Below are 24,003 nucleotides of genomic sequence, written 5' to 3' on the forward strand. Positions count from 1 at the left end.
ATACATACATACATATATGCTTTGACCATAAGAAATTTAATTTATGAAACATTTAAAAATACAGTTTAGGGGCCAGGGATTTAGCTCAGTGGCTCAACTGCCTGCCTAGCAAGCTCAAGAACCTGAGTTCGATCCCTGGTACCAAGGGAGTGGGGAGGAAGTAAAAATACAGTTTAAAACTTTCAAACTCACATAATTTGTACCAAGCAATAAAAATATTGTCCAGAGACTAGCCTAATACATAAAAAGATATAAATTATGTGCCTCTCAATTAGGTTCCTAAATTGGTGGTAAGCAGTTGGTTGTGACGGGTATTATACTAATAAAGTATCATGTCACATTTATAAGAAATAAGATCCAGGGCCAGGGATTTTAGCTCAGTGGTGACTCTGCCTGCCTCACGAACACAAGGACCTGAATTTGATTCCCGGTACAAAAAATAAAAAGAGAAAGGAGATCCATAATAATCGTGAGAACTAGATATTATTTTCATTTTGTATGTAAGGGAACTATGTGTAAGTAACCTGCATTAAGTCACCTAGATAGTGAATGATGGAGCTGGGAGAGATAAATTCTGCAAAATGTCTTTCCAGGTATAGTGTCTAGCTTATTAAAACAAAGCTCATGAGATCTGAAAGTCACACTTTTTGAGGAATCTGGGTGGTGGTCTACGAGGTTCTTGCTTTATTATTTTCCTAGAAAGAATCTAAATATTCTGGCTTTCCAGAATTTAGGTGACTCAAAATTCATATTTTTTATACACAAAATAAAATTCAGATCCTGACAGGCTGAAAAAAAAGTTAACCAGGCTTTCTCTAACTCCTTTATCTCTTCTCCTAAAAAATAACCCAACAAAAAACTCAAGTAAATACATATTTTTAAAACTGTTAGTCTGGCAAACATACTATTACATCAATTAACTTGAAGAATATAAAATAAAGCTCTCCCAATTGGACTGAAAAATAATGTAAGGGGAGACTTCAAGGAGAAATTTGGACTACAAAACAGGGTAGTTGGAAAAGCATGTTCTTTGGAATTAAGCCTCCCTGAATCCTAACTGCAATTACACACTGTAATCTCTAGGCAAGGCACTTAATTATTTGGAGCCTCAGTTTTCTCATCTGAAAATAGTAGTATTCATATAATTATTTGCAGTAATTTTATAAATGGTATTATAATTATTTGGTGTAATTTTAAATATATTTTATGTTATATTGTAGTGTAAATCTCTCCCCTTTATATGTAGATCCTAAATGTGGTGCCTTTTCATGGTGATATATTTCATCCTAATTCTTGGAAGTATTCATGGTGTCTTTGAAATCAAAACCCTGAAGCAAAAATGAATATTGTAAGTTGTTAGGAAATACATCTTAATTGCTGAGATAGCAGAGAATGCTACAGTTCAGATTTTGGAGTTTTTAAGTTAATAAATTTATGGTTAAATGTATATCTCTGCATTTATGTGTTTTGATATTAATTGTTTTATCTACTATTATATAGTTTCATCTTATTCTTTATTCTTCATCTTTATTCTAGCTTTATGATGAAACTATATATAATTCATTCCTTCATGGAGGGCATACATGTTCTCTGTACATATTCAGAAATAGACAAATTTGAAATTAGATATTGGCATATACATGAAAATATTTAGGGATACACATATATTTTTAAATTGTATATGGGTGGGAATATAAACATATGAGTGACTAGTACTTAGGAAAGAAAATATTAGTGGGCTGGTTCTTGAGTTGTCTTTGAAAGTAGGGGTTTAATTTTTTAAAATTTATCTTTGAATCACTAATGTTTAAAACTCATACTTAATAAATGTTCCATACATATTTATTACCTATATGAATCCATGCATTAATGAGAAAAATATACAAAGAGAGAATACAAAGCGTTACATAATAGGTTATAAATGGAAACTATTCAGTGTATTCAGTTAATAATTTTATGCTGACCATATTTGTAGCGGCACAGTTTGTAATAGCTAAAACTTGGAAACAGCCCAATTGCCCATCAGTTGGAGACAGGATAAAGAAAATGTGGTTTTTCTATAAAATGGAGCACTACTCAGCCATGAAGAATGAGAAACTAGAGTCATTCATAGGAAAATGGTTGCATATTGAGGCCATAATCTTAAGTGAAATAAATAAGACACACAGGTGTAAATACCAAATAGTTTCTCTGGTGTGAAAAACTGAAAGTGTAAATAAGATCCAAATTGTATAACTGACAATGTGAAATAGGAAGAAAAGGGCTAAAGGAGTAGGGGAAGTGAGAAGGGTAAGGGAAAGGAAATAAGGGAAAAGAAAAAATATGAGAAAAGGGAAAAATGGAAACAAAGTGTTTGTAAATAGGAGAGGGAGGAGGGGTGAAGAGAGGGCAGGGTTAAGGGGAAAAAATGAGAACCAAGACCTGTCATGTAAAGGTACAAGATCCCAAGGATGAATGTAACTGTACTGTATACTTAAAAGGTACCAAAAAACTCAATGAAAAAAAAAAATAATTTTATGCTCAAAGGTTTGCTTTCTTTATCCAGAGCCAAATAATTTCCTACTGGGGCTACCCTGATGAAGAATATAATATCATAACTGAAGATGGTTATATCCTTGGCCTTTATAGAATTCCTCATGGGAGGACAAACAAAAATAATTCAGGTAATATTTAAATGCAGATAGACTGATGACAGTCTGGGGCCTGAAGGTCTTAACTTTTATATTTCCAAGGAAATATAACTGAGGAAATAGAAGGATTTTAAGATTAAGTGAACTTCTACTGCATATTCCTGCATTTTGAGAGCTACCCTATCCATATCAGATCAAAGTTGTTATGCTTGTGCATGTAGAGTTAAAAAGGACATGGGGGTATTAAAAAATGCCTGAGCGGAGAGAGTCACTTCTGTGGACCTAGTAAGTTTAGAGAAATCTACGATTGATGTTTTTGAAGTTCTTCCCAACAATACTTATCTTAATACTCACCTTAAAACTCAAGAGCCCACTTTGACCTATTGTGGCCCTAAATATAGAATAAATTATGCCCAGTGCCAAGAACTCAACTTTTCTGCAGTTCTATTATTCTTACAAATGGTTCTGACCAAAAATTTCAACTCTATTTTTCCTCAAACTCCAGGGCATGCAGGTGTTTAGATGCTACCAAGGAGGCCTTACGACTTTCACATTATATTTTCACGGGTGACTGTTTGCCTGAGCCTGTTATTTCTTATCTTCAAAATATTAGCACTCAGCAACAACCACTCAATCCCACAGACTACGCAATTCCATATACTCCCTATCTCTCAACTGTCAGAGACGCTGTAAAAACCATTCAGTCCTTTTCCGGATTTAATCCTAGTTCACTACAGGTGACATCCTAGCCATTGGAGTACTACAACATGCAAGCTTCGAGTACTCCACCTACAACCAGTGATAGGATGTTGCTCACCATCCTGTAAGTAATTCAATTCCATAGTCCTGTTCTGAATCGTCTTCCTCCTTGATCACACAGTGGTAATTCTTAGGTTAATTTCCCTAGAAACAGACAGAAATTCTTATGGGATTCCATGGTGATCGTCAAGACATGAATTTGGCTGCACAAGATTGTTTGAGGGAATCTCGGGGATAAGGTGATGGGGGAAGCAGAAGAGAGCAGAGGAAGGGGTTAAGAAAGGGTAATTGTGACTTTAGTGTTTATTTTTAAAGATTTATCATTGCTCCTTTCTCTGCTGAAATTTCCCTAAGGCAAAAGGAGATTCTCTTTAGGCAGTAATTATCTGATATGGAATGCAGAAAATTGGCTCCTGAATTTCAGAGAGTGATAGGCTCTGTGGTTTTCTTTATATTCTAGCCTCAGGCTGTTGACTTCATTTCTTACAGAATATGAAGTAGATCAGAGTCATCTAGCTGTGAGGCAAAGAATTCAGCATTTTCCCTCTTTGTATCTCTTAGTCAAAGTATGGATTTGTCTGCTTCCTACCCCAGAGTGGGGACTGCCTTATAGCCAAATTTACATTATTTGAAATATGTAATTTTTCAAAATCCCTTGAAGTACAGGTTAAAGCTCTGGGAAGTCAGGTGGCTAAAATAATGGCTGTTATGCATGACATCAATATTGAATATGCATGTGAAAAATATAATCTTAAGATTGTTTTATGAAATGTGGAAGTGGGAAAACCAAATAAGAGATGTTCATGTAGCTACTATATGATTTATAAGGAAATTTTCTGCAATTTTTACCTAGCAAGGAGGCTTGTTGTTTACTTGCAACATGGTTTGCTTACATCTGCCAGCAATTGGATTTCCAATCTTCCAAACAATAGCCTGGGCTTCATTCTGGCAGATACTGGTTATGATGTGTGGATGGGGAACAGCAGAGGAAACACCTGGTCTAGGAAACATACGTCCCTAGAAACAAATTCCCAAGAGTTCTGGGCTTTCAGGTACAAATAAAATAAAGTAACTTTCATTTTACTTTTAAAATATACTAATCATTTAATTCTCATTCTGGGGAAGATAAGATATAAGTCTCGCTCTTTTCTCAATTAAGTACTTTCTATAGACCATAAAAATTTTTGTAAATTTTAGCTTGAAAGTTTAGAATGCTCATTTGATTATGACCTTGTTACTCATTTTTCATCAGTACGTTTTATTTCTTCATAGGTAACTTATTGACTAACCCATTCTATTTTACCTGCTTTTTCCTTGGTAACTTATGTATTGGATCTACCCCACTGTATTTACAACATACAAATACCCTCTTTATAAGACTTCTTGGGATCATATTTCTTTAGATTCCCCACAGAAGTTTATATTGTATATTGTACATTATCCCATATAACTTCTTGATGGTACTCAAAGCGGATTGAAGATTGCCTTTATTCATTTACCTATTCAGTATCTCCAAATGTTAATATAACACTAGAAGGAAGTACAATTTTTATTTTCCTGTTTATTTTGTAGTTTCTATGAAGTGGCTAAATATGACCTTTCAGCTTCCATCGATTTCATTGTGAAGCAAACTGGACAAAAAGAAATATTTCATGTAGGCCATTCACAGGGCACTACTATTGGTATGCTAAAGAACAGTACTGCTATGTTCATGTTAATGGCTTTAAACGAACAATAGTATATAATGTTTAATATCCTAGGAAGGCAAGAAGTTTTAAAATAAAAATAAATATTCAAAAATATTTTACATTTATTTACTCTTACCTGAGGTGTAAAATTCATATATGTGACAATTATACTTATCTCATTTTCATCATTGCTAGTTATACAAGAGGCCAGTATTTCTAATTTTTATTCAATATAATTAACCTTGATTTTAAACTATAGTGCTTCAAGTCTGCCTTACTTCTAAATTGTCATCCTTTATAATTCTCTCTACAACGCTATGTGTGGTCAATATACTGTCACTAGGTGACCAAAAATATTTAAGTGATTGAGCAATGGATAAATAGTCAATTGGTCAAAGACTATTTTTGAACCTACTCTTATTCTCTATGATGTCATTTTACACACTAGTAATTGCTTAAGAATAGTTTACTAATTTATATACTATTTTCTTTCAGCTTTCATTGCATTTTCGACAATACCAAAGATAGCTGAAAAAATCAAAATATTTTTTGCCTTAGCACCAATTTTTTCTATTGAACACACAAAATGCCCTTTAATTAAAATGGCAAATAAGTTTAAGTCAGTAATCAAGGTATGTTCTACCTTACTTTTGTGTAGTTGATAAACTAATGTAACAATGATACTGTGCTTTCAATTTATGTTTATACAACCACATATTTGAATTGGGGTTTTAGTTTCATTTTCACTGGTCTCTTGTTTTTGTTTCTACAAGGAATAAAGTATTAGTTGTTATATCTTTAGATAACTCATTGTAAGAGAAAACCTAGTGGTGAAAACCATTTCTAAACCTGATTCCAAGTTTATTCGTTAATGTAAAGTTTCTACACTACTAAAAGATAACTCAAATTGATTGTATATATAGTAAATTCGCCATATAATTTCTTAATACATTATTGTGGTCTTAGCCAGTCATGGTGGTGCGCACCTGTAATCCCAGTACTATGATAGGCTGGGGAAAGAGCATCATGATTTAGAGGCTAGCTTGGGCTAGAGAGAGAGTTCAAGGTCCACCTGGAACATAGTGAGACCCTGTATCACAAAAAAATATGCTATTAAGTGAAAAAATAGCTACATTAAAATTGTCATGGTCTTCTAAATGTGAGTAAATTTATTTTACAGGCTTTTTCTGACAATAAAGACTTTCTACCTAAAACTTCACTTAACAGTTTTGTCGGTTCAAAGTTCTGTTCACTACATAGTTTTGATAAAATTTGCCTCAACATTTTGTTTATGATATTTGGATCTGACCCAGGGAACTTAAATATGGTGAGAACAAGTTGCATTTCAAATGTATCTCTGCCAATTTTAGAAAGCAGCTCTAAGTGCTTGTTTTATGCATTATGTCATTTATGATTCATCTACATATACAAGTAGTAACATATACTAATAGTTAGATTCTTAGCCTGATTTTATGACTATATCAACATTGTGCACCTAATTTGCATGAGCATGCTGAGATAATTTTGATTCCATATTTGTCTTGCTATCTATAAAGCTTTCTAAAGCAGCTGCTCTGATGAGTATCTTCAGCAGCTTTTTCTTTTGGGCCTTAGTTTCCTGAGATGTTTTATATTTAGATTGTCTAGTCATCTGTTTTCCATAACTCTTCTTCTTATGCCCTGGTTCTTAACATTCCTCCCCTTCTTTTTTTATCCTTTCATAATTAGAATTAGTGCCTGTCAGTTATCAAAGCTTCTAGCATTCATCAGTACTCTCAGAGTGTTGTGGTACTCAAACTATTATTAAGACTCTTTGGATTGATTGTATATATGTTCTCGTAAAGCTGTAGGCATGCACTCCAAGACTTTCTGGTAATATTAAATAAGTTCAGATTTGGCATAGTCAATTGTAGCATTTGGATCGTGGCTGGTTCTTGTACCTAAATCTTTTTAGAACTTCCCAATAAGAGCTAATGAGCACATTTTTTCTCTTAGTTCTCAACTACATTCTCATGCCAGGAAGACATGTTGATTTTATTCAGTCTCAAGAAAGTGTTTTCTCATTCCCTAAACACTATATAGGCAATTACAGGAATATGAAAAAAATGTTTCACAATATAAAACTTGAACTCACTTCTCACCTTTTTGCCCATAAAGTAAGAGAAATGTACTTTTTGATATAAAAGGTATAGAGAATGACATTCATATCTCCTCTCCACACTGTTATCATGCACTTACTATGAAAAGCTTGGAAAATGATAAAAAAAATTATTCTTGCTTGCCTTATTCATTCATTTTATATTTTATGTAGTACGGTTTTATATTTGTTGGAATTTCTTCTAGGACAGAAGTTGATAGTGTGTAGGTTGTAATGTAGCTGTATCTTAAATCATCTGAGACTGTAGAAAGTTAGAAGTGGAAAAATTTCACAGAGCACTAAGGAACAGTAAGAGCAATGCTATAGTTAACTTTGCATGAGTCCACTTGAGCCTATCACTTACAATTCCCTTTTCTTACACTTCTTGTTCTCACTGAGGTATCTGCTTGTGAGGCCCTGTTTCAGTGAATCGTGAACCTGTATTCATCTGCCTGTCTCGCCACAGATGTGTCCTGTTGTCTCAGTATTTGGATGACTCTAAGAAGAATGGTTGATTTTCAGATGTTTAGCTTTCTACTTGTTAAAGATGGAGTGGTGACTTCCAAACTCCTTCCATGCTGGACCAGAAATAATAATTTATGTTCCTCTCAGTTTTTAAGGTTATTTTACTTATTGTATGTGTGTTCGTGTTGCTTAGGAGTGTTAATTTTTTTCTATGATAATTTTAAAGAAATTTTTCCTGTCTCTGGTTTCCACAGCTTCAAATTAGCCATAAATTTCATAGTTATATGTTTCAGGTAATGTGTCTTAATGTATCTTTTTTCTTGACATCTTTAATATTTTCTGTCTTTCTTTTCTAGCATTTTGACTGATATTTGCCTAGGAATAGATGGGGTCTTTTTCTTTGTTATATTATTTGGAGTTTACTGAACTTCTTTCATTAGATTTAGAAATGTCTCAGCCAATATTTTTTATTTTTTTCTCTTTTTTTAATTTCAAGTGTCTGTTTACACAAACAATGGACCATTTGACACTGCCTGACATCTTTCTTTTCTCTGTTTTATTTTTTCCTCTATTCCAAAGTTTGAATATTTTCTCTGAGGTTGTATTTGGGTTTATTAGTACTGTCTTGCCAGTTCCTTAATGGTGTATGCATGTGTGTCAGTTTTGATTATTTTATGAGGGGACATGAAATAACTTAGAAATATAATTATAGTTTCTACATTAATGTAAATTTTTTAGAATTTAAAAGGAACATGTATATATTTAAAATATAATTTGACTTGTTTTTATTGATATTATTTCTTAAAAATTGACTTTCACTTAATTCATTAAATATCAAAATTATGCTTTCTCTGATTGAACTAAGTATGAAATGTTTTATTTACCCCTCAGAGTCGTTTGGATGTATACTTTTCACATAACCCAGCAGGAACATCTGTTCAAAATATGGTCCACTGGAGTCAGGTATAGCAGTTAAAGTGCATTTCAACATAATTTATAATACTATGGCTTACTTTATCATTCCATGGTTCAGGCCATTGCCACAGAATGGCAAATTTAGTAGGATAAAATAAAATAATTCTGTATTTATATAATTCTTTATAATTTATGAAATGTGTTAATGTCATAATCTGTTAGTTCCTCTAAACTCATCAGTGAACTCATCAGAGCAGTATAATTCTCTACATTTTAAAAATGAGAAAATGTTAGTCAGAACAATAGACAAGAGAGGTTCTGTCCCACGGCCTTCATTAACTGCCCAAAGATTCAAAGATTCAAAGGTAAGATTAGAGCGCAGTTCTCCTGATGCCTAGTCTGGAACACTTTCTACAGGCTCCAGTTTCTCCTCTCTTTAGTTGTGAGCTGCTTGAGGAACACAAGTAGATTTTTGTATTTCCAAAGCCAACATTTCTTGGCATATAGTAGCTACTTAACTAATATTTGTTCAGTGACTGATATTGATAAAGGGAAAAATCCAGTGTAAATGTAATCTTAATGTTGAAAGCCAGGATAATGTAGTAGAAAGAGCACTTTCTTGAGAACAAAGGACCAAACATTAAATTGTTTCTTTGAACTTTCTTGGCAACAAGACATTGAACGTCTCATTTAACCTTTCTGAATCATTTCTCAATTTTTAAAATGGAATGATTTGCTGTCCTAACAAAAATATGAGAATTAAACAGAATAATTATGAATATACTTTAAAGTCAGTGAGTACTAAATAAATTTAAACTATCGTTATTATATTAGACAAGGTTTTCTCAATGTTAATATGTGCTTATGAAATAATTGTTTTGATGTAAATTATTAAAATACTATAATTTAGATTTAGTTTATCCATGATGATTGCTGCATTAGAGAAATCTACACAAAATTTGTTTTTGTTCATGCATTATAATATTTATCAGGCGGGGCCGGGGATTTAGCTCAGCGGTTCGGTGGCCTGCCTTGCAAGCGCAAGGACCCGAGTTCAATCCCCAGTACCAAAATAATAATAATAATAATAATAATAATAATAGTAATATTTATCAGGCACTTACCATATGCCTTTATTGTTCTACGTTCATGGAATATACCGATGTATAAAAGACTCCTATTTTTCTGAAGGGGGAGGAACCAGTACCAATAATAATAATAATAATAATAATAATAATAGTAATATTTATCAGGCACTTACCATATGCCTTTATTGTTCTACGTTCATGGAATATACCGATGTATAAAAGACTCCTATTTTTCTGAAGGGGGAGGATATGGTCCTAACAAAGATCAAGCTGGCCCCCTTACAAAGGAAAATAAGGTTTGAGCAACAGAAGAGGCTACAGATCCTAAAAGGTTCAGTCTGCCCTGCCAGGAAAAGCACAGGGGCCAGTCTTATGGAGTGCCGTGGTGGCTGGGGCCTGTTAATCGTTATCTCAATGCTAGTTTCACAGTTCTTGGGGAATTCTTATGGCTTGAAGTGCACTTCGTTTCCCATGAGATGACTGTTCCTGAGAGAGGCCTTAGTTCTCATCATGGAGCAAGTGTTCTCGCTTGGGCATGACCTCATTGTGGGGTGGTCTGAAAGACAGCTTTTCCTGGAGTCCAGGATGACGGAAGGTTGTGGACATTGGCTGGAGATTTCGAAGCATTGCTTCAGATGTTCTGCAACTGGACATTATAAAATCTGGAAATTGAATATCGGTGCAGATTCTGAAAATTACTTTAGTTACTCTTATTTTGTTGCCGTTAGAAGGGGGATGAAATAGGCTAGGTAAATCTAAGATAGATAAGTTTTGTATTAGTGACACTCCCTAAGAGATTAACATGCTTACATGTAGAACAGATCAGTTTTAAGATAATAAAGGAAACAAGGAATGAAGACAGAGATGCCAGTGTTTCTCCTGCTTTTAGTTACTCTTTGAACATCTTAAGTCCAGCCTCTAGATCCCTGTTATAACAGGCCTCAGTGAGTTGGTATCATTTGAGGAAAGGTTTCAGAGAAATGAGAGAATTATCCCTCTAGACATTGGGTATATCTTACTCCGTTCAGGCTGCTGTAATAAAGTATAAATCAGATAGCTTATAAACAGTACAAATTTATTTCTCACAATTCTAGAAGCCTTAAAAACCCAGATCAAGCAACTGGCAGCTTCGTTGTCTGGTGAAGGATTGTTTTCTCATTCCTAGATGGCACCTGCTAATACTGCCATCTCAGTGGTTAAGATTTCAACATATGAATTTGGAAAGACACAAATATTCAGGTCACAGTATGGGAATGAGCATTCCAGATAGAGGAAAGAGCCAATGCAAAACCCCCTATTGAGGAACATTTCTCAGAGGCACTTAAGGAACAAATGCATCTAAAGTAAGGAGTAAGAAAGAGAGTAGTAGGAAAAGGCAATACACAAATAATCCAGGATCAGTTGGGATTTGACTTCTTTCTATGTGAAATTTCACACTGAAATTTCAAGAGCCTTTACGGTCTTCATTTCCATGAACTTTCTGGTCTTCTAATCTCTGACCAGAATCACCCATCAAGATCAGTTTATAGCATTCTAGGACTTCTCTAGACCACATATCCAAACTTTCCACACTCCTCCAGCAAACCAGTCCAAAAGCTTTTGAACCACATAGTCAGATATAGTCACAGCCATGCCTTCAATTCTCTAGTACCAATTTTCAATATTAATCACTTTCCCATCTCTGAGACAAACCCCAACACCCACAGTTTAAGTGAGGAGAGGTTTAATTTTTGATTCATAGTTCAGGGAATTCAGTCCATATATGGCTGACTGGCTGCAAGCCAGAAATATCATGATGGAAGTGCGTGATGGAGGAAAAGTGCTCCATAGAAGACAAGAAGTAGAGAGAGAAGGAAGAAGCTGAGTCAATATACCTTACAGGCTGTGTTCCTAGTGACCCACCTCCAACAAGGCCCCACCTCCTAACAGTACCTTCAGCCACAAAGTCATTGATTTACTAATCCCTTAATGAGTAGAGCACCCCCATGATCACCTTCCAAAAGTCCTACCTCTGAATATATAAGACTTTTTCAGGGGGATGAATTTTAGATCTAAACCTAACAGTTGCCCAGAAGTCTGGGTGAAGAAATGAACTAGGGAATTATAATTGCTAAGCAAGAGTAATGGTCTACATGAGGTTTGTAACAAGTTTAAAGTGACTTCATATGCACAGGTTTGGGTTTTCCTTTTATTCAGTCTCTTTAGTATAGTGGATGGAAAACTGAGGTTTTCCAGGTTGTGTTTTTATAAAACAATAGAAGTGGAGAAGTGTTAATAAATGTCAGAGAATGATTGTAATGCTGGATTGTGGGGATTTCAGTTGGATAAGGAGGGGAGAGAGGATATCGAAGAGAAAATAAAATATAATGAAAAGGTGGAAGGATGGATGGACTCAAGATCTTGGCAGAATTGAACGATTTTTGAAGTTGATATGCTAGAACTAGTAGGTAATGTTCAGAAAAGAGAATGAATAAAAATTAGACTATGAAGGCACTGCAGTAATAAAAGGATATGGTCATAGGGTGAATGGTTGTGTAAGGTATAGGTCAAGATCATTAGATAGAAAAGCCCAAGGAACTTACAGGTGAGGTTGTTGGACTAATTGTCATTAAAGGCAAGAGTAATTTTTGAATAAACAGGAACTACACAGGTAAAATATCCTTAAGTTTAATAGATGATAGCAGCAGCAAAAAATAGTGAGTAATTAATTTAGTGATGAGATTCATAGCTTGAAGGAGACTTCTTAGGGAGAAGGAGGAAGTATGAATTACCTGTAAGAAGGAATAAATAGCCAAGAGAATTAACCTAAACCCCATGGCCAGATATATAGGGGTGGTAGCACCACTTGAAAGAGCGATAGGGTAAGATTGTCAATAAAGGAAGAAGGTGACCGAAGCATTTCAGAGAATTGGTTTAAGATAGAGGGTCAATGATAGAGTTTTAGAAGTTGAGGAGAATTGGAAAGAGTTAAAAAGAGGAGTATGTCGTGCCTTATAAGTATAGAAATCTAAACATGATAGATAACCTGAGTCTGGCTTTCTTGTGATGAAAACATTCAAGGAACAATGAGCATTTGATCTAATAGACTTACAGCAAATAGTAGTGGTGAGCTTGAGAGGGTTAAAAAGAGACAAAGGATGGCTTTTGGAACAACCTTTAGAGTCTTGCTATTTGAGGCAAGGATGTCTAGGGATGTACCATCTTAGTCCCAATGTGAGATACTCACTTTTGACTTCTGTCAACAAAACTGAGGATTTCTGAGGAAGCCTAACGTTTCCTCAAACTCGCACACCCACTTTGTGTAGTAAGAGGACTTGGGGATATGCACTTGTGTGAAGAGCATAGCATCTTATATTTAGTTGCCCTTTTCCCCATCACACTTTACATTTCTTACAATACTAGAAGGCGAGGAGACACAAAGAAATATAAATATAAGAAGACCCAGTACAATGTGGCATAAATACAGTGCATATCTAACTTGTATCAGTTATTGCTGTATTAAACAAATGAATGTAGTCTTATTTGTTTTCTTTCAGCTTTTATATTCTACTCACATGAAATCTTTTGACTGGGGCAGTCCTCATCTTAACTTGGTTCATTTTAATCAGGTACATAATTATATATAAACTAAAAGTCATTTCTTCCTAATCGACTTAGATGATTTTGTTCTAGATCCAGGGTTATCTATAAATCTCCACAGTGTAATAACACTCTAAGAAGGACTGGAAGATGACAATTGTATTGACTTAATTTATATTATCACATCTAACCAAAGCAGCTTTTCCATGTTTCTACTTATTGTAATATTATCAGGGAAAAATCTAGAGAAATTGACAGGAAGTAAAATAATTCATCACCTCTTGAGAGGAAAAGTATAATGTTGTATTATGTATAGCTCTCTAGTTCATTAAATAGAAAATAAAAGATAAACTATATTTCTTGACCCTAAACCCAGTTATCCCATTTGGGAAATAGAATAAGCACATGTATAACCAGGAATGACTTAGAAGTTAATGCGAATGTGCTAAGAATGTTATAAGTATGATGACAAAATTCTTGAAATATTAAGATCCAAGTCTGTCTGACTTCAAAGTTTATACTTTTTCACCACACTTTTCTGTCTTGGCTAAACTCTAGGCCTAATTTTGTCTACTCATTAAAATATTTGAGCTAAAATTTGAAGATCAAATTTAATGAGATCAGAGTTGACCTTGACTGCCAATATGTATAATTTATTAATAAATATAGTCAGAAAATTTGATTAAAATATTTTTAAGTAATTCTGAAATTACCTCTATGGTAATGCTTAAATACTCTCAGAACAAACTACGTATCTAGTTTTGTTGTTGTTGTTGTTTGTTTATTTGTTTTTGTGGTACTGGGGATTGAACTCAGGACCTTGTACTTGTGAGGCAGGCATGGTGCCACTGAGCTAAATCCCCAGCCCTAATGTGTGTGTGTGTGTGTGTGTGTGTGTGTGTGTGTGTGTGTACCTGGGCTGGATCTCAGGACCTTGCATTTGCCAGGCAGGTGCACCACCACTGAGCTAAATCCCTAGCCCTACATATTTAGTTATGATTTATGTTTGATTTATTTCCAAGTAAAACTTACAGTGCCTATTCTTTCATACTCTTTGCTTTCATAGATCTATTAAGTTGAATCCACTAGATTCAGCTTATTTCAAAGTAGTATTTAAATTCGCTATTGTAAAACTTATCAATAGAACATTCTAACGTGTTATTTTCTGTGGGACCCTTTTTTTCCTCATTTATTTTTAGACAACTTCTCCATTGTACAGTATAGCAAATATGAATGTACCAACTGCAACTTGGAATGGTGAAAGTGACTTGTTGGCTGACCCTGCTGATTTTAAAACCTTACAGTCTGAAATTACCAATCTCATTTACCGTAAGACTATTTCTTATTACAATCATATAGACTTTTTGTTTGGATTAGATGTCTACCATCAAGTTTTCCATGAAATCATTAATATCATTCAAGACAATCTATAAAGAACTGTAGTACTCTGCGTTTACAGACCTGTACTATTGTTATTAAAAATCTATTATTACTATGTAAATTTTCTCACATATTTAATAAAGTACAAAATAATTTTCTCTTTATTTTTTCCTTTCCTTATGTCTCTTGTTCATTACATTTATAGTTATTTCAAGAGAAATGATAGATTATAAATCAATTAAAAATTTATTGAGTTTATTAACAGAATTAAATAAGTAGTACCAGAAACAATAATCTTAACCATTTCTAATTGCAAGAAATAGCTTTTTAAGAAAATTTTTATTTTCTTCAAAAGAATATGAATTTACATTTTTTTTGGTAAAAATAAAAAAATAGGAGATAAGATGTTAACTTGCTTACCTAATCATTTTACTATGTATATGTGTGGTAACATTTTTTACATCTTAAATATATACAATACAAAAAATTGTTTTGAAAAATGTGTATGCTGGTGATGTTGGTCGGAATTTTCTTCACATTTCAATGAGATCATGTGGGTCAATGGAACTGTCAATTCTATATGCTTTCTTTGTATGATTTCTTTATTAAAAAAGAGTATTACATTTTCAAGTATAATTATGGAATTGTATTTTTACCTTACACTGCTTTCAGTTTATTTCTTCAGAAATTCTTATGCTCTCTTAGGTGCATGAACAGAATTTTTGCCCTTGATTACTTTGATTCAGTTGTCATTACATGATCTGCTTTATTTCTGCTAATGGTCTTTTTTATAAAATTTACTTTGTCTATTTATTACTAATATGGCAACTCTAACTTTTTTTATTACTGAGACCTTAGTGTAAATTATATTATTAAAATTATAGTTGTTTAACTTATTCACTTTTTAACATGTAAAGGGAGTTTCTGCTAAGAAATAGAGTTGGGTCTTTTAACTCAACCCATTCCTGTTGTTAACTGACTATTGTAGTGCGGTTAGAAAAAATGGAGCTGAAAAAGTTACTCCTTTCCCTCTATATAATTTTAAACAGTACCCTAGAGCCATTCCTTCTTCCAGTGTCCTAATGGAGGCAGAGAATCACATAACAAATAAAAAGTAAACCTCTGATGCTGTAAGCAAGAGCACATTCTTGTTGGATTTCAAGTTACCTTCACCCTGATCCAACCTTATAAGCATTCATGAATAAGCACTACAGCTCCTGAATGTAATTGAGATCAGAGCAAATTCTGATTGACAGGGGTAGGGATCGTGGAAATGGGACATTGCCAGAACCCCTGCAGTGGGACCTGCTCTCCTGTGAGCCACAATAGCACAAGGTGAATTAAACAATAAAGACAGGAATCAAGACTTAGAGAAGAAGCTGGGCTCTGGGACTGATCAATGGTGATATGAAGAGCAAAGATAAAGGCACCTCAAGCTTGCCACTATTTATTAGGTTCATAGGAAGTAACAGATGATTCAGAGGGTGGTGATAATCCTAAATTGACAAGGATTTTATAATAAGAGGAAGTATTATATATCTCGGATCTTATGCCAATAAGGATCTTAGGTTGATTAGGATGGTAAGATGATCAAAGAAGTTCTTACAACAGTAGGTGGGATGAGTTAAACTCCTCAGATAAAATATTTCTCTTAATACTTGGTTCTCAAGGAGCCAGGATGTCCTCAGCTGATGTAATCTTGCCCTTGAGTGTCAGCATCGTGGGACCATTGAGGTCTCAGCTACGACAAAAATGGAGTTATGTTTCAGCAAGTCATAGCTGGCCTGTAGGCAAGAAGACTAGGCCTAATCATATTTAATTGTGAAATGATTTCTCCCCAAAGCCATGTAGAATGGCTCCCAACAGGCATGTATCCATGTTGTGAGCCCTTGAAATAGCACCCTGTTAATCCACCTGGGCTCAGGTTACATATCTGTTAAATTTCAAAAGCTTGATTTGTCTGGCAGCTGATACGCTGTGCTGTGTTATATGATCTGTGTGCAGTACTGCTTTTTTGTCACCCTGGCACCACTTTTATGTTTGTGCTATACATTTTTTTTCTTTTTTGGTATCAGGGGGATTGAACTCAGGTCCTTGCACTTGAGAATCAGGCAGCACCACTGAGCTAAATCCCTGGCTATGTGCCATATATTTTGTTGGCATAGATTTGCCCTGAGCACAACGTCCCATGATTTTCAATAAAATAGCTGCTTTACACTTGCTTTCAGGTGTACACTTTTTAATTCTTTGCTTGTCATACACAAAAACCTGACTTATATCTGCTGAGTTCATCATGTAACAATTGTGTTTAGATCATTTATATTTATTGTGATTATTGATTTACAAATTATAAATCTTACATTAATTTTTTTGGTCCAAATATTTTCATTTGTTTTGGTTACTGTATTATTATATGTTGATTCTGTATTTTTATGATTTAATTTTATCTCCTTTACTGTCTCATTAGGAATACCATATTATTTTTTGTGTTGCTGCTTTTAGAGGTTTATAGTATGTATCTCTTGGTATTTATGCTATTTTTACCTTTTTACCTGTAAATGTTATGTTTCAGATGTGTTGCTAATATTTTTCTTTACAAATATTTATCTTTTGAAATATATTTATAAAAAAAACATGTTTTATGCTAATTGAATTAGTATTATTTCTGATGTTTATCAATTTTTTGTATAGACCTAATTTCCAGTTAATATGTTTTTTTTTTTTTTTTACAATGAGGGCTTGCTTTAATATTTCTTTTATTGGACCGGGGATTTAGTTCAGTGGTTCCGGTGCCTGCCTCACAAATGCCAGGACCTGAGTTAGATCCCTGGTACCAAAAATCTATTGCTGGTATTAATTTATTGTTACCTTATGTCTGAAGAATGTTTATTTTCCTTTTGATCTGGAATTATTTCTTCTTGTTTTTTACATACTAAAAGGTTTTATTCTTAATGTTTTCTTTTATACTGGCTTTGGTGTTAAACACATTGAAATATATTTTCTTAGAGAAAATAATTTATATTTTTAATGAGACTATACTTTCCTTACATTGTTCAAAAATATTATTTTACAGCATAGTATTATTTCCCAGTACATCTATAGTTAAGTACGAGAAAAGCCATTGTCAATTAAGATTTTTAAAAATTACCTCAGGTAATAATGCCAGGGATTTAGCTCAGTGGCACTGCGCTGGCCTCACAAGTGCAAGGTCCTGAATTTTATCCCAGGTACCAAAAAAAAAAATTACCTCAGCAAAAAGATTAAATTCTAGTCTAAGATTTGTTTGAATTCCTCTTTACAAACACTAATAGAGGAATCTAACAAGCTGTCAAGGAACACAATCCCAAGCAGAAATCACAGAAGTTGATGATGTGCCAGGACACCTCTACTCTGAAATAAGTGATTACCCACAAAATGCTAACTCTTCAGTACTGTACTACTAAGGGTTAAGTATTCATATCATTCTAAAAATCATTTTAAACTGTATTACTGTGTTATATATTTTCCACTTTAGTAAAAATCAGATTGAATTTCTCTACAGTGCTCTGAAAGAAAATAGACTTGTTTAAAAATATCCATAGTAGCTAGTGCTTTGCTGATTGTTTTCCTGGATTTTTAAATTCCATCAAAGCAGGGGCCAGTGATTTCGCTCACTGGCACCGCACCTGCCTGGTACCAATAAATTTCATCAGAGCAGTACTTTGGAAAAGTTTCTTTAGCTTAAATTTAGTGTCTCTATTTTGAACTCTTTGTAAAGGAACTCTGTGTTCATTCTTTTAGCCTGAAACTACAAAATAAGGCTAAAAATGTTGTTGTTGCCTGCTACCATTAGACCCTTTGTGGCAGCAGGGAGTGGAGCACATCTTTGGTCATCTAATCTGGACCCTTGACATTTTACAAGGATGTCAAAGCCCTCATTAGGTCCTTTCTATCCTTGGTCACTAGGTGGCTAAGTAATGGAATCATTTCAATACATGAATATAGAATGTACTAGTCAAATCTAGCTTCTGTTTATTTAACTCTAGTACTTGCTACTCTATATTCAGGTAGACTTTTAAACTTAAAAAAGACAGAAAACATATATTTGTCTTTCTGTGGCTGGCATATTTAATAGCATAATGTCCTCTGGTTCCATCTATTTAGTACAAATGGCAAATTGTTACTCTTTATGGTAGAGTACTAATCCATTGTGTATATACATTTTTCTTTTTGACCCTTTCCTTCCTGTACTAATGGACTTCCTATTAAGCATATAGAAGTCTACTTGATGATGCCCTGTTGGACTCTGAGGTTTGGTTCTTGTTTCTTCATTCTTTTGTCTTTTTCTTCTTCATGATGGATAATTAAAACTTGCCACGGGGTTCTGAAAGCTTGCAACCCCCCGCCCCTTAGAGCATGCAGTTCCCTAGCTATGCACTAGATTTGGTATATGAAGGTCAGCTTTCCCTGAGAGGCTTGCCAGTTCAAGCCTTTTAAATTGCTATGGTCAGGCCTGAAAAGTCACACAGGTTGCTGTTTGTTTTTTATTAGGCGCCAGATGCCTCAAGATAACTGTGATATTCTTTACAAAATCTAACCTTCCCTAATTTAATTTTCCCCTATTAGTATGTCAGGATCTTTCACACTTAGAGATTCCATGAATAAACATAATAATAAACTGAGTGTAAAAATTATATTTACTTCTACAATAAATCACACAAAGCACTTCACAACCAAATTGCATACAATTTATAATTTTTTAAAAATTTAAAGCATCCAGAAAAAGAAGATATTGCATATATGAGAAAAAAAATGATAGTGATTGCAGATTTCTTGGAAAAAATGCAAGGCAAAAACAAAAGAAAAAGAAAGAGAGAGAAAAAAGAGACAAGTGGAGTAGTGAGCCCTAAAGCTCAGTGCAGTGTCTTGTGCTCGTCTGTCAGGAGGCTGAAGGGTCTGCGGGGGAACATTGAAGAGTGTGCCCTGGAAGTCAAAAGACAACGTCCAACTACAGATGAAGATGGAGTTTTTCCAAAGAAACAGAAGCAAGGCTTCCTTTTATTTTGATATTGGGGATTGAACTTGAGATCTTGCGCTTGAAAGATAGGCATCAGCAACACTGAGCTAAATCCCCCAACCCTTATTTCCCTTTTATTCCAGCCATGTGACAAGCCTGTTGGGTGGTGCCACTCACACCAAGAGTCTGTCTTCTGTTTTAGTAAATCTGCTCAGCCACACCCAGAACTGTGGCGATCCAATTTAGTTGGTCCTATCTTACTCAAATTGACACAGTTGGTTTACTATCATATTAGCTATAATCAGTAACATCTTTGTTGGCACAATCGGTTAACTATCTTCAGTAGCATCTCTAAATTTTAAGGACAAACACCTCCAAAAACTTAGACTTATACCCCAATGACAGTATCTCAAAGAGGTAGTTGAGGGACAGTAGGAGAGACTAGATGAAGTGGAAGGAGTCATGTGACCTGTCAAAGGCAGTGAGCACACAGACCTGCCTAGGCCAAGTGCTTTGACCCAGTGCTCACCTTCTGACCACACCTTGAGTAACAGGGGTAGCAACTTTTGATGAGCAGTGAGGTGAGATGTGTTTACAGGCATTGCAGGTATTTCCTGTGTGGATAGAGTTTTTCTTCTAGTTCCATTCTTGTTTAATTAAATGAATGTTGAGGGCCGGGGATTTAGCTCAGTGGTTCGGTGGCCTGCCTTGCAAGCACAAGGACCCGAGTTCAATCCCCGGTACCCCCCCAAAAAAAAAAGAATGTGTAAATTTGGAAGGTGTCAAGTTTTCAAGTTTCCAAAAATAAAAAAGACAAAAATAGGGATTCTTCTGATAGCATCAGAAAGCATTCATAAGAATGTTGAAATTTGGAAGGTGTCAAGTTTTCAAGTTTCCAAAAATAAAAAAGACAAAAATAGGGATTCTTCTGATAGCATCAGAAAGCATTCATTAGCTATACACCAACAAGCTCTACCGGGATAGTCTTGTAGTTTTAGACACATATTTTTAAAGAAATAATAAGTGCTTATTTCCCCATGAATTATTCTAAATTCTAGGATAAATATTTTTATTGAATAATATGGAAAGTTGTAGCTCTATATAATTTTCAAGATGATAGGTACGATTTTCTCCTTCAGCTTTGTTTCATGTTTCCATTGCCAAGAGACTTGCCTAGGTTTTTCCAGTGGTATGCTGGAGATAGCTTGGCTTATACTGATTTAATAGAGCAAAGAGTCCACATTTTTCTTAAATTTACACTCAATAACAGCACATCAATAACATAAAATTGAGAATATCCAACCAAAATGTCAAATACCATAGGCCATGGTGGTTTTTTGTCTTTTGGTTTTGTACAAGCAAATCACTTACCAAAATAGTACTGTGTGTGGTGATGAAAATAAAGCTAATTCCTTCCTTGAACTTGGCTGTCCAAGTATCATATGAGTTAAAAGTATTCCATATTCTTTTGCACACTGGTTTGGAATAAACATTATACTGAATATAATACAATGTAAACATTCATATATAATATTAGAAAGATTCTATTAATTCTGCACTTAAGAACCTAAGATAATCTTAGGAAAGTTAAACAGGTAATAAATGAACTTATGTGGTGCCCACACATCAATTAATTTCCTCAGTAATACTGAAGGTATAATTTATAAAGACCCATCCATCTAAAACTCACTGAGTCATTCCCACATTTCATTAAAATATATTTTAAAGCTATTAAAGTAGAAAATATTATGTCAGTACAATAGCAATAACTACATCAACTAAAAAAATATTTATTATGAAATCCATTTCAGGGCAATGGAAAAACTAAGCATATTGAAATAGTGCTACAAAGATGGTAAAATTCAATGAAAAATATTAAATGAGGCCAAATAGGATGTTGCTTTTTCTCAAAGTTAAGGCAATGACTAGGGCAAGGCTGTGCAGCTGGCGGATTAGATAGACATCCAGGCTAATGACCGAATCTTCTCATGATCATTAGCCATTCCAGCTGCTGCTATGTCTAGGCAGTTATTTCTAATTCTATAACTATCTATGACTTCAAGACAAGAAGCTTAATCCAGAATTTCATTAGTTGGTCCTTGTTTTATTTTTCTTAAATTGAATATGTCAGACCTTGGTAAGTTTGCTATTAAGAAGTCCATCCTCTTTCCTTGCTTTATGAAACAATGTTGCCTCCATTTTCCGTGTACTGCACACTATTAAACACTAATCCCTGATGAAGCATCAAAACTTTAGCCACTTCCTTTTGAGAATGGAAGACATACATTTCTCCAATGGTTAACTTTATAATTTATAATTGAAGTTGTCTCACAGATAACATATTGCATTTATGCTCTAATGTCATAAGTAAAAATTTAGCTACTATTTAACAACTTCCCTATGAAAAGTTTCTTTTACAACCTACTTTCAGAATATCCTAATTTATAATTTATTATCATCATCACTCATAAGCATTATTCAATATTTTGTGTGGATGTGCCACAAATGTTCAATCGTGTCATGCTTAATTTGCACCCATGGACCATGAAATGTAAATATCAAATTTGGATATATTATATAATTTTATTCCTACCTTAAATTAGACATCGTTTTACCAGCAGTGTTGTGTAACTTTATCTTACTAGTGATTTCATACAAAAGCATATCTTGTATACAAGAATGTTGTACAAGTTGACAATATTATGCACTATTGCATTGTTTTTATCTACTTACACGTTAACAAAAGCAGCTAAGAACACTTCATTTTACCATGTTTAAGCCTGGCTAAAACTACATGGAAATTTTTCTTTCAATCAATTCTGTTTTACCTATATCATCTCCTATTTTTTCCTTACTTATTCCTCATTCTCTCTTGTAACTGCTTCTGGAATTTATTTTGCATATTTATATTTCCATGGATAGCAGCATTGAAGGGAACTTTCATTAATTATTTAGTAGTTGTTCAAACAGCTATAAAACCCTGATGGATATTTCTGAGTATACTAATATTTGGTTTCAAAAGGCACATATACAGTTCAAAACACTATTTGTACTGTTGGTGATTCATTTTCTTATTTTCTATAGCAATAACATCTTTAGAAAAAATGAATGCACTAAGATACATGGTGAATTTGTTCTTATATTTAACAATTTTTATTCTTTCCATTTCTGGGAATCTACAATTCCTGTAAACCATTGAGTGAAATTCTCAGTATGTTTTCCATCTAGAGAATGATTTTAAGGTTCAAGATAATTATTTAATACTCTAATACCTCTAGCTATTTTATTCTAAAAATAAGCATGAAATTTCTGGATCCAAAAAATTATTATGTGCAACAACTTTATCAGTTTCCCATGTCCCCTTTTAGAGCTATTTGGTGACAGCCAGATGATTAGGCTTGTGTGTACTCAGAAAGATTTTCAGGTGCTGCAGGAGAGGAACTCCAGAATTATGAATCTGGTAGTTTACATAGTATAAGGACACTTGTTTAGCTGTAACCTCCCCTTAGAGAGGGAACAAAATTTTGAGGGTTCACTTGGAATACAAATAACTAATTCCATGACCTAGATTGTCATTAGCTTTCCTGTTGCTGGTACATAATACTCAACACCCACACTGAAAGTAAGAGAGGGTTAATTTAGCTCATGGTTTTGGGGGATTTAGTCCTGGTAAGCTGGCTTCCAGGCAGGAACAATTATGGCAGAATGGTGTGGCAAGGCAGAACTGTTTAGTTCATGAAAGCCAGAAAGCAGAGCAGGGGGAGAGTGCCAGAGAAAACGGGGTGAGGGGCCGGACATAGACTCCCAAAGCTGTAACTCCATGGCTCACCTAGACATAACTGGAAGTGTGCTCCACCAATCCCCCTGTGGATCCCAAAGCCAATCAAGTCGATACTCCACCCTCATTAGCTACATAGTTTATCCCTCCTTGAAATGTGAACAAAGTGTCTTAAGGAAAAGCAAGCATTTGACTCCAGGGAGTAACTTTTATCATTCACTTTGAATTGGAGAAGATCACTGATACCTTCTAACTCGTCATTTAAAACGGATCATAATTTCCTTTGCTCGGAAAGCACTGACCACGTGAAAATGAAATTATTCACTTCCCAGTAGTAATTTGGGTACACTGACTAGTAGCATAGTTAGAATATATACAATAGTAGAGTGGAGGGCAAATCAATATACAGTGCATGGGCTATTCCATGATCGTGAAGACATGGCGAAATTCTGGTGAAGAAACCAGCTATACGGAATCACTGTCAAGGTAAGTTGGTTTTAATACTAAGCTTTGAGGATGAATGTGATCTCATGATTATACATTTTTAATATCTTTTGGATTCAATTTTAGTAGATCATAGGTGACCAT

General features: G+C 34.3%; 2 protein-coding genes across 7 annotated transcripts in view; both read left to right on the forward strand.

Annotated features, from left to right (window-relative positions):
* The window catches only part of Lipj (lipase family member J), a 21,897-nt gene extending 7,203 nt beyond the window's left edge, over positions 1 to 14,694 (forward strand). For 2 of the 6 annotated variants that reach the window (XM_010605001.2, XM_010605002.2), the window contains exons 3-11: positions 1,247 to 1,348; positions 2,546 to 2,663; positions 4,243 to 4,441; positions 4,962 to 5,071; positions 5,573 to 5,709; positions 6,258 to 6,404; positions 8,571 to 8,642; positions 13,219 to 13,290; positions 14,461 to 14,694. In XM_010605001.2, coding sequence (XP_010603303.1) covers positions 1,340 to 1,348; positions 2,546 to 2,663; positions 4,243 to 4,441; positions 4,962 to 5,071; positions 5,573 to 5,709; positions 6,258 to 6,404; positions 8,571 to 8,642; positions 13,219 to 13,290; positions 14,461 to 14,694 — 1,098 coding nt within the window. In that variant the 5' untranslated portion in view covers positions 1,247 to 1,339. The other 4 variants (XM_033766639.1, XM_033766641.1, XM_033766642.1 and 1 more) reach the window with 4 other exon arrangements.
* Lipf (lipase F, gastric type) overlaps positions 1 to 24,003 on the forward strand; it is an 83,086-nt gene that overhangs the window by 7,193 nt on the left and 51,890 nt on the right. The window lies entirely within an intron of this gene.

The sequence above is a fragment of the Fukomys damarensis genome, unplaced genomic scaffold (genome assembly GCF_012274545.1).
Source record: "Fukomys damarensis isolate Sample0158 unplaced genomic scaffold, DMR_v1.0_HiC HiC_scaffold_20, whole genome shotgun sequence".
In the NCBI taxonomy this organism is placed as follows: domain Eukaryota; kingdom Metazoa; phylum Chordata; class Mammalia; order Rodentia; family Bathyergidae; genus Fukomys; species Fukomys damarensis.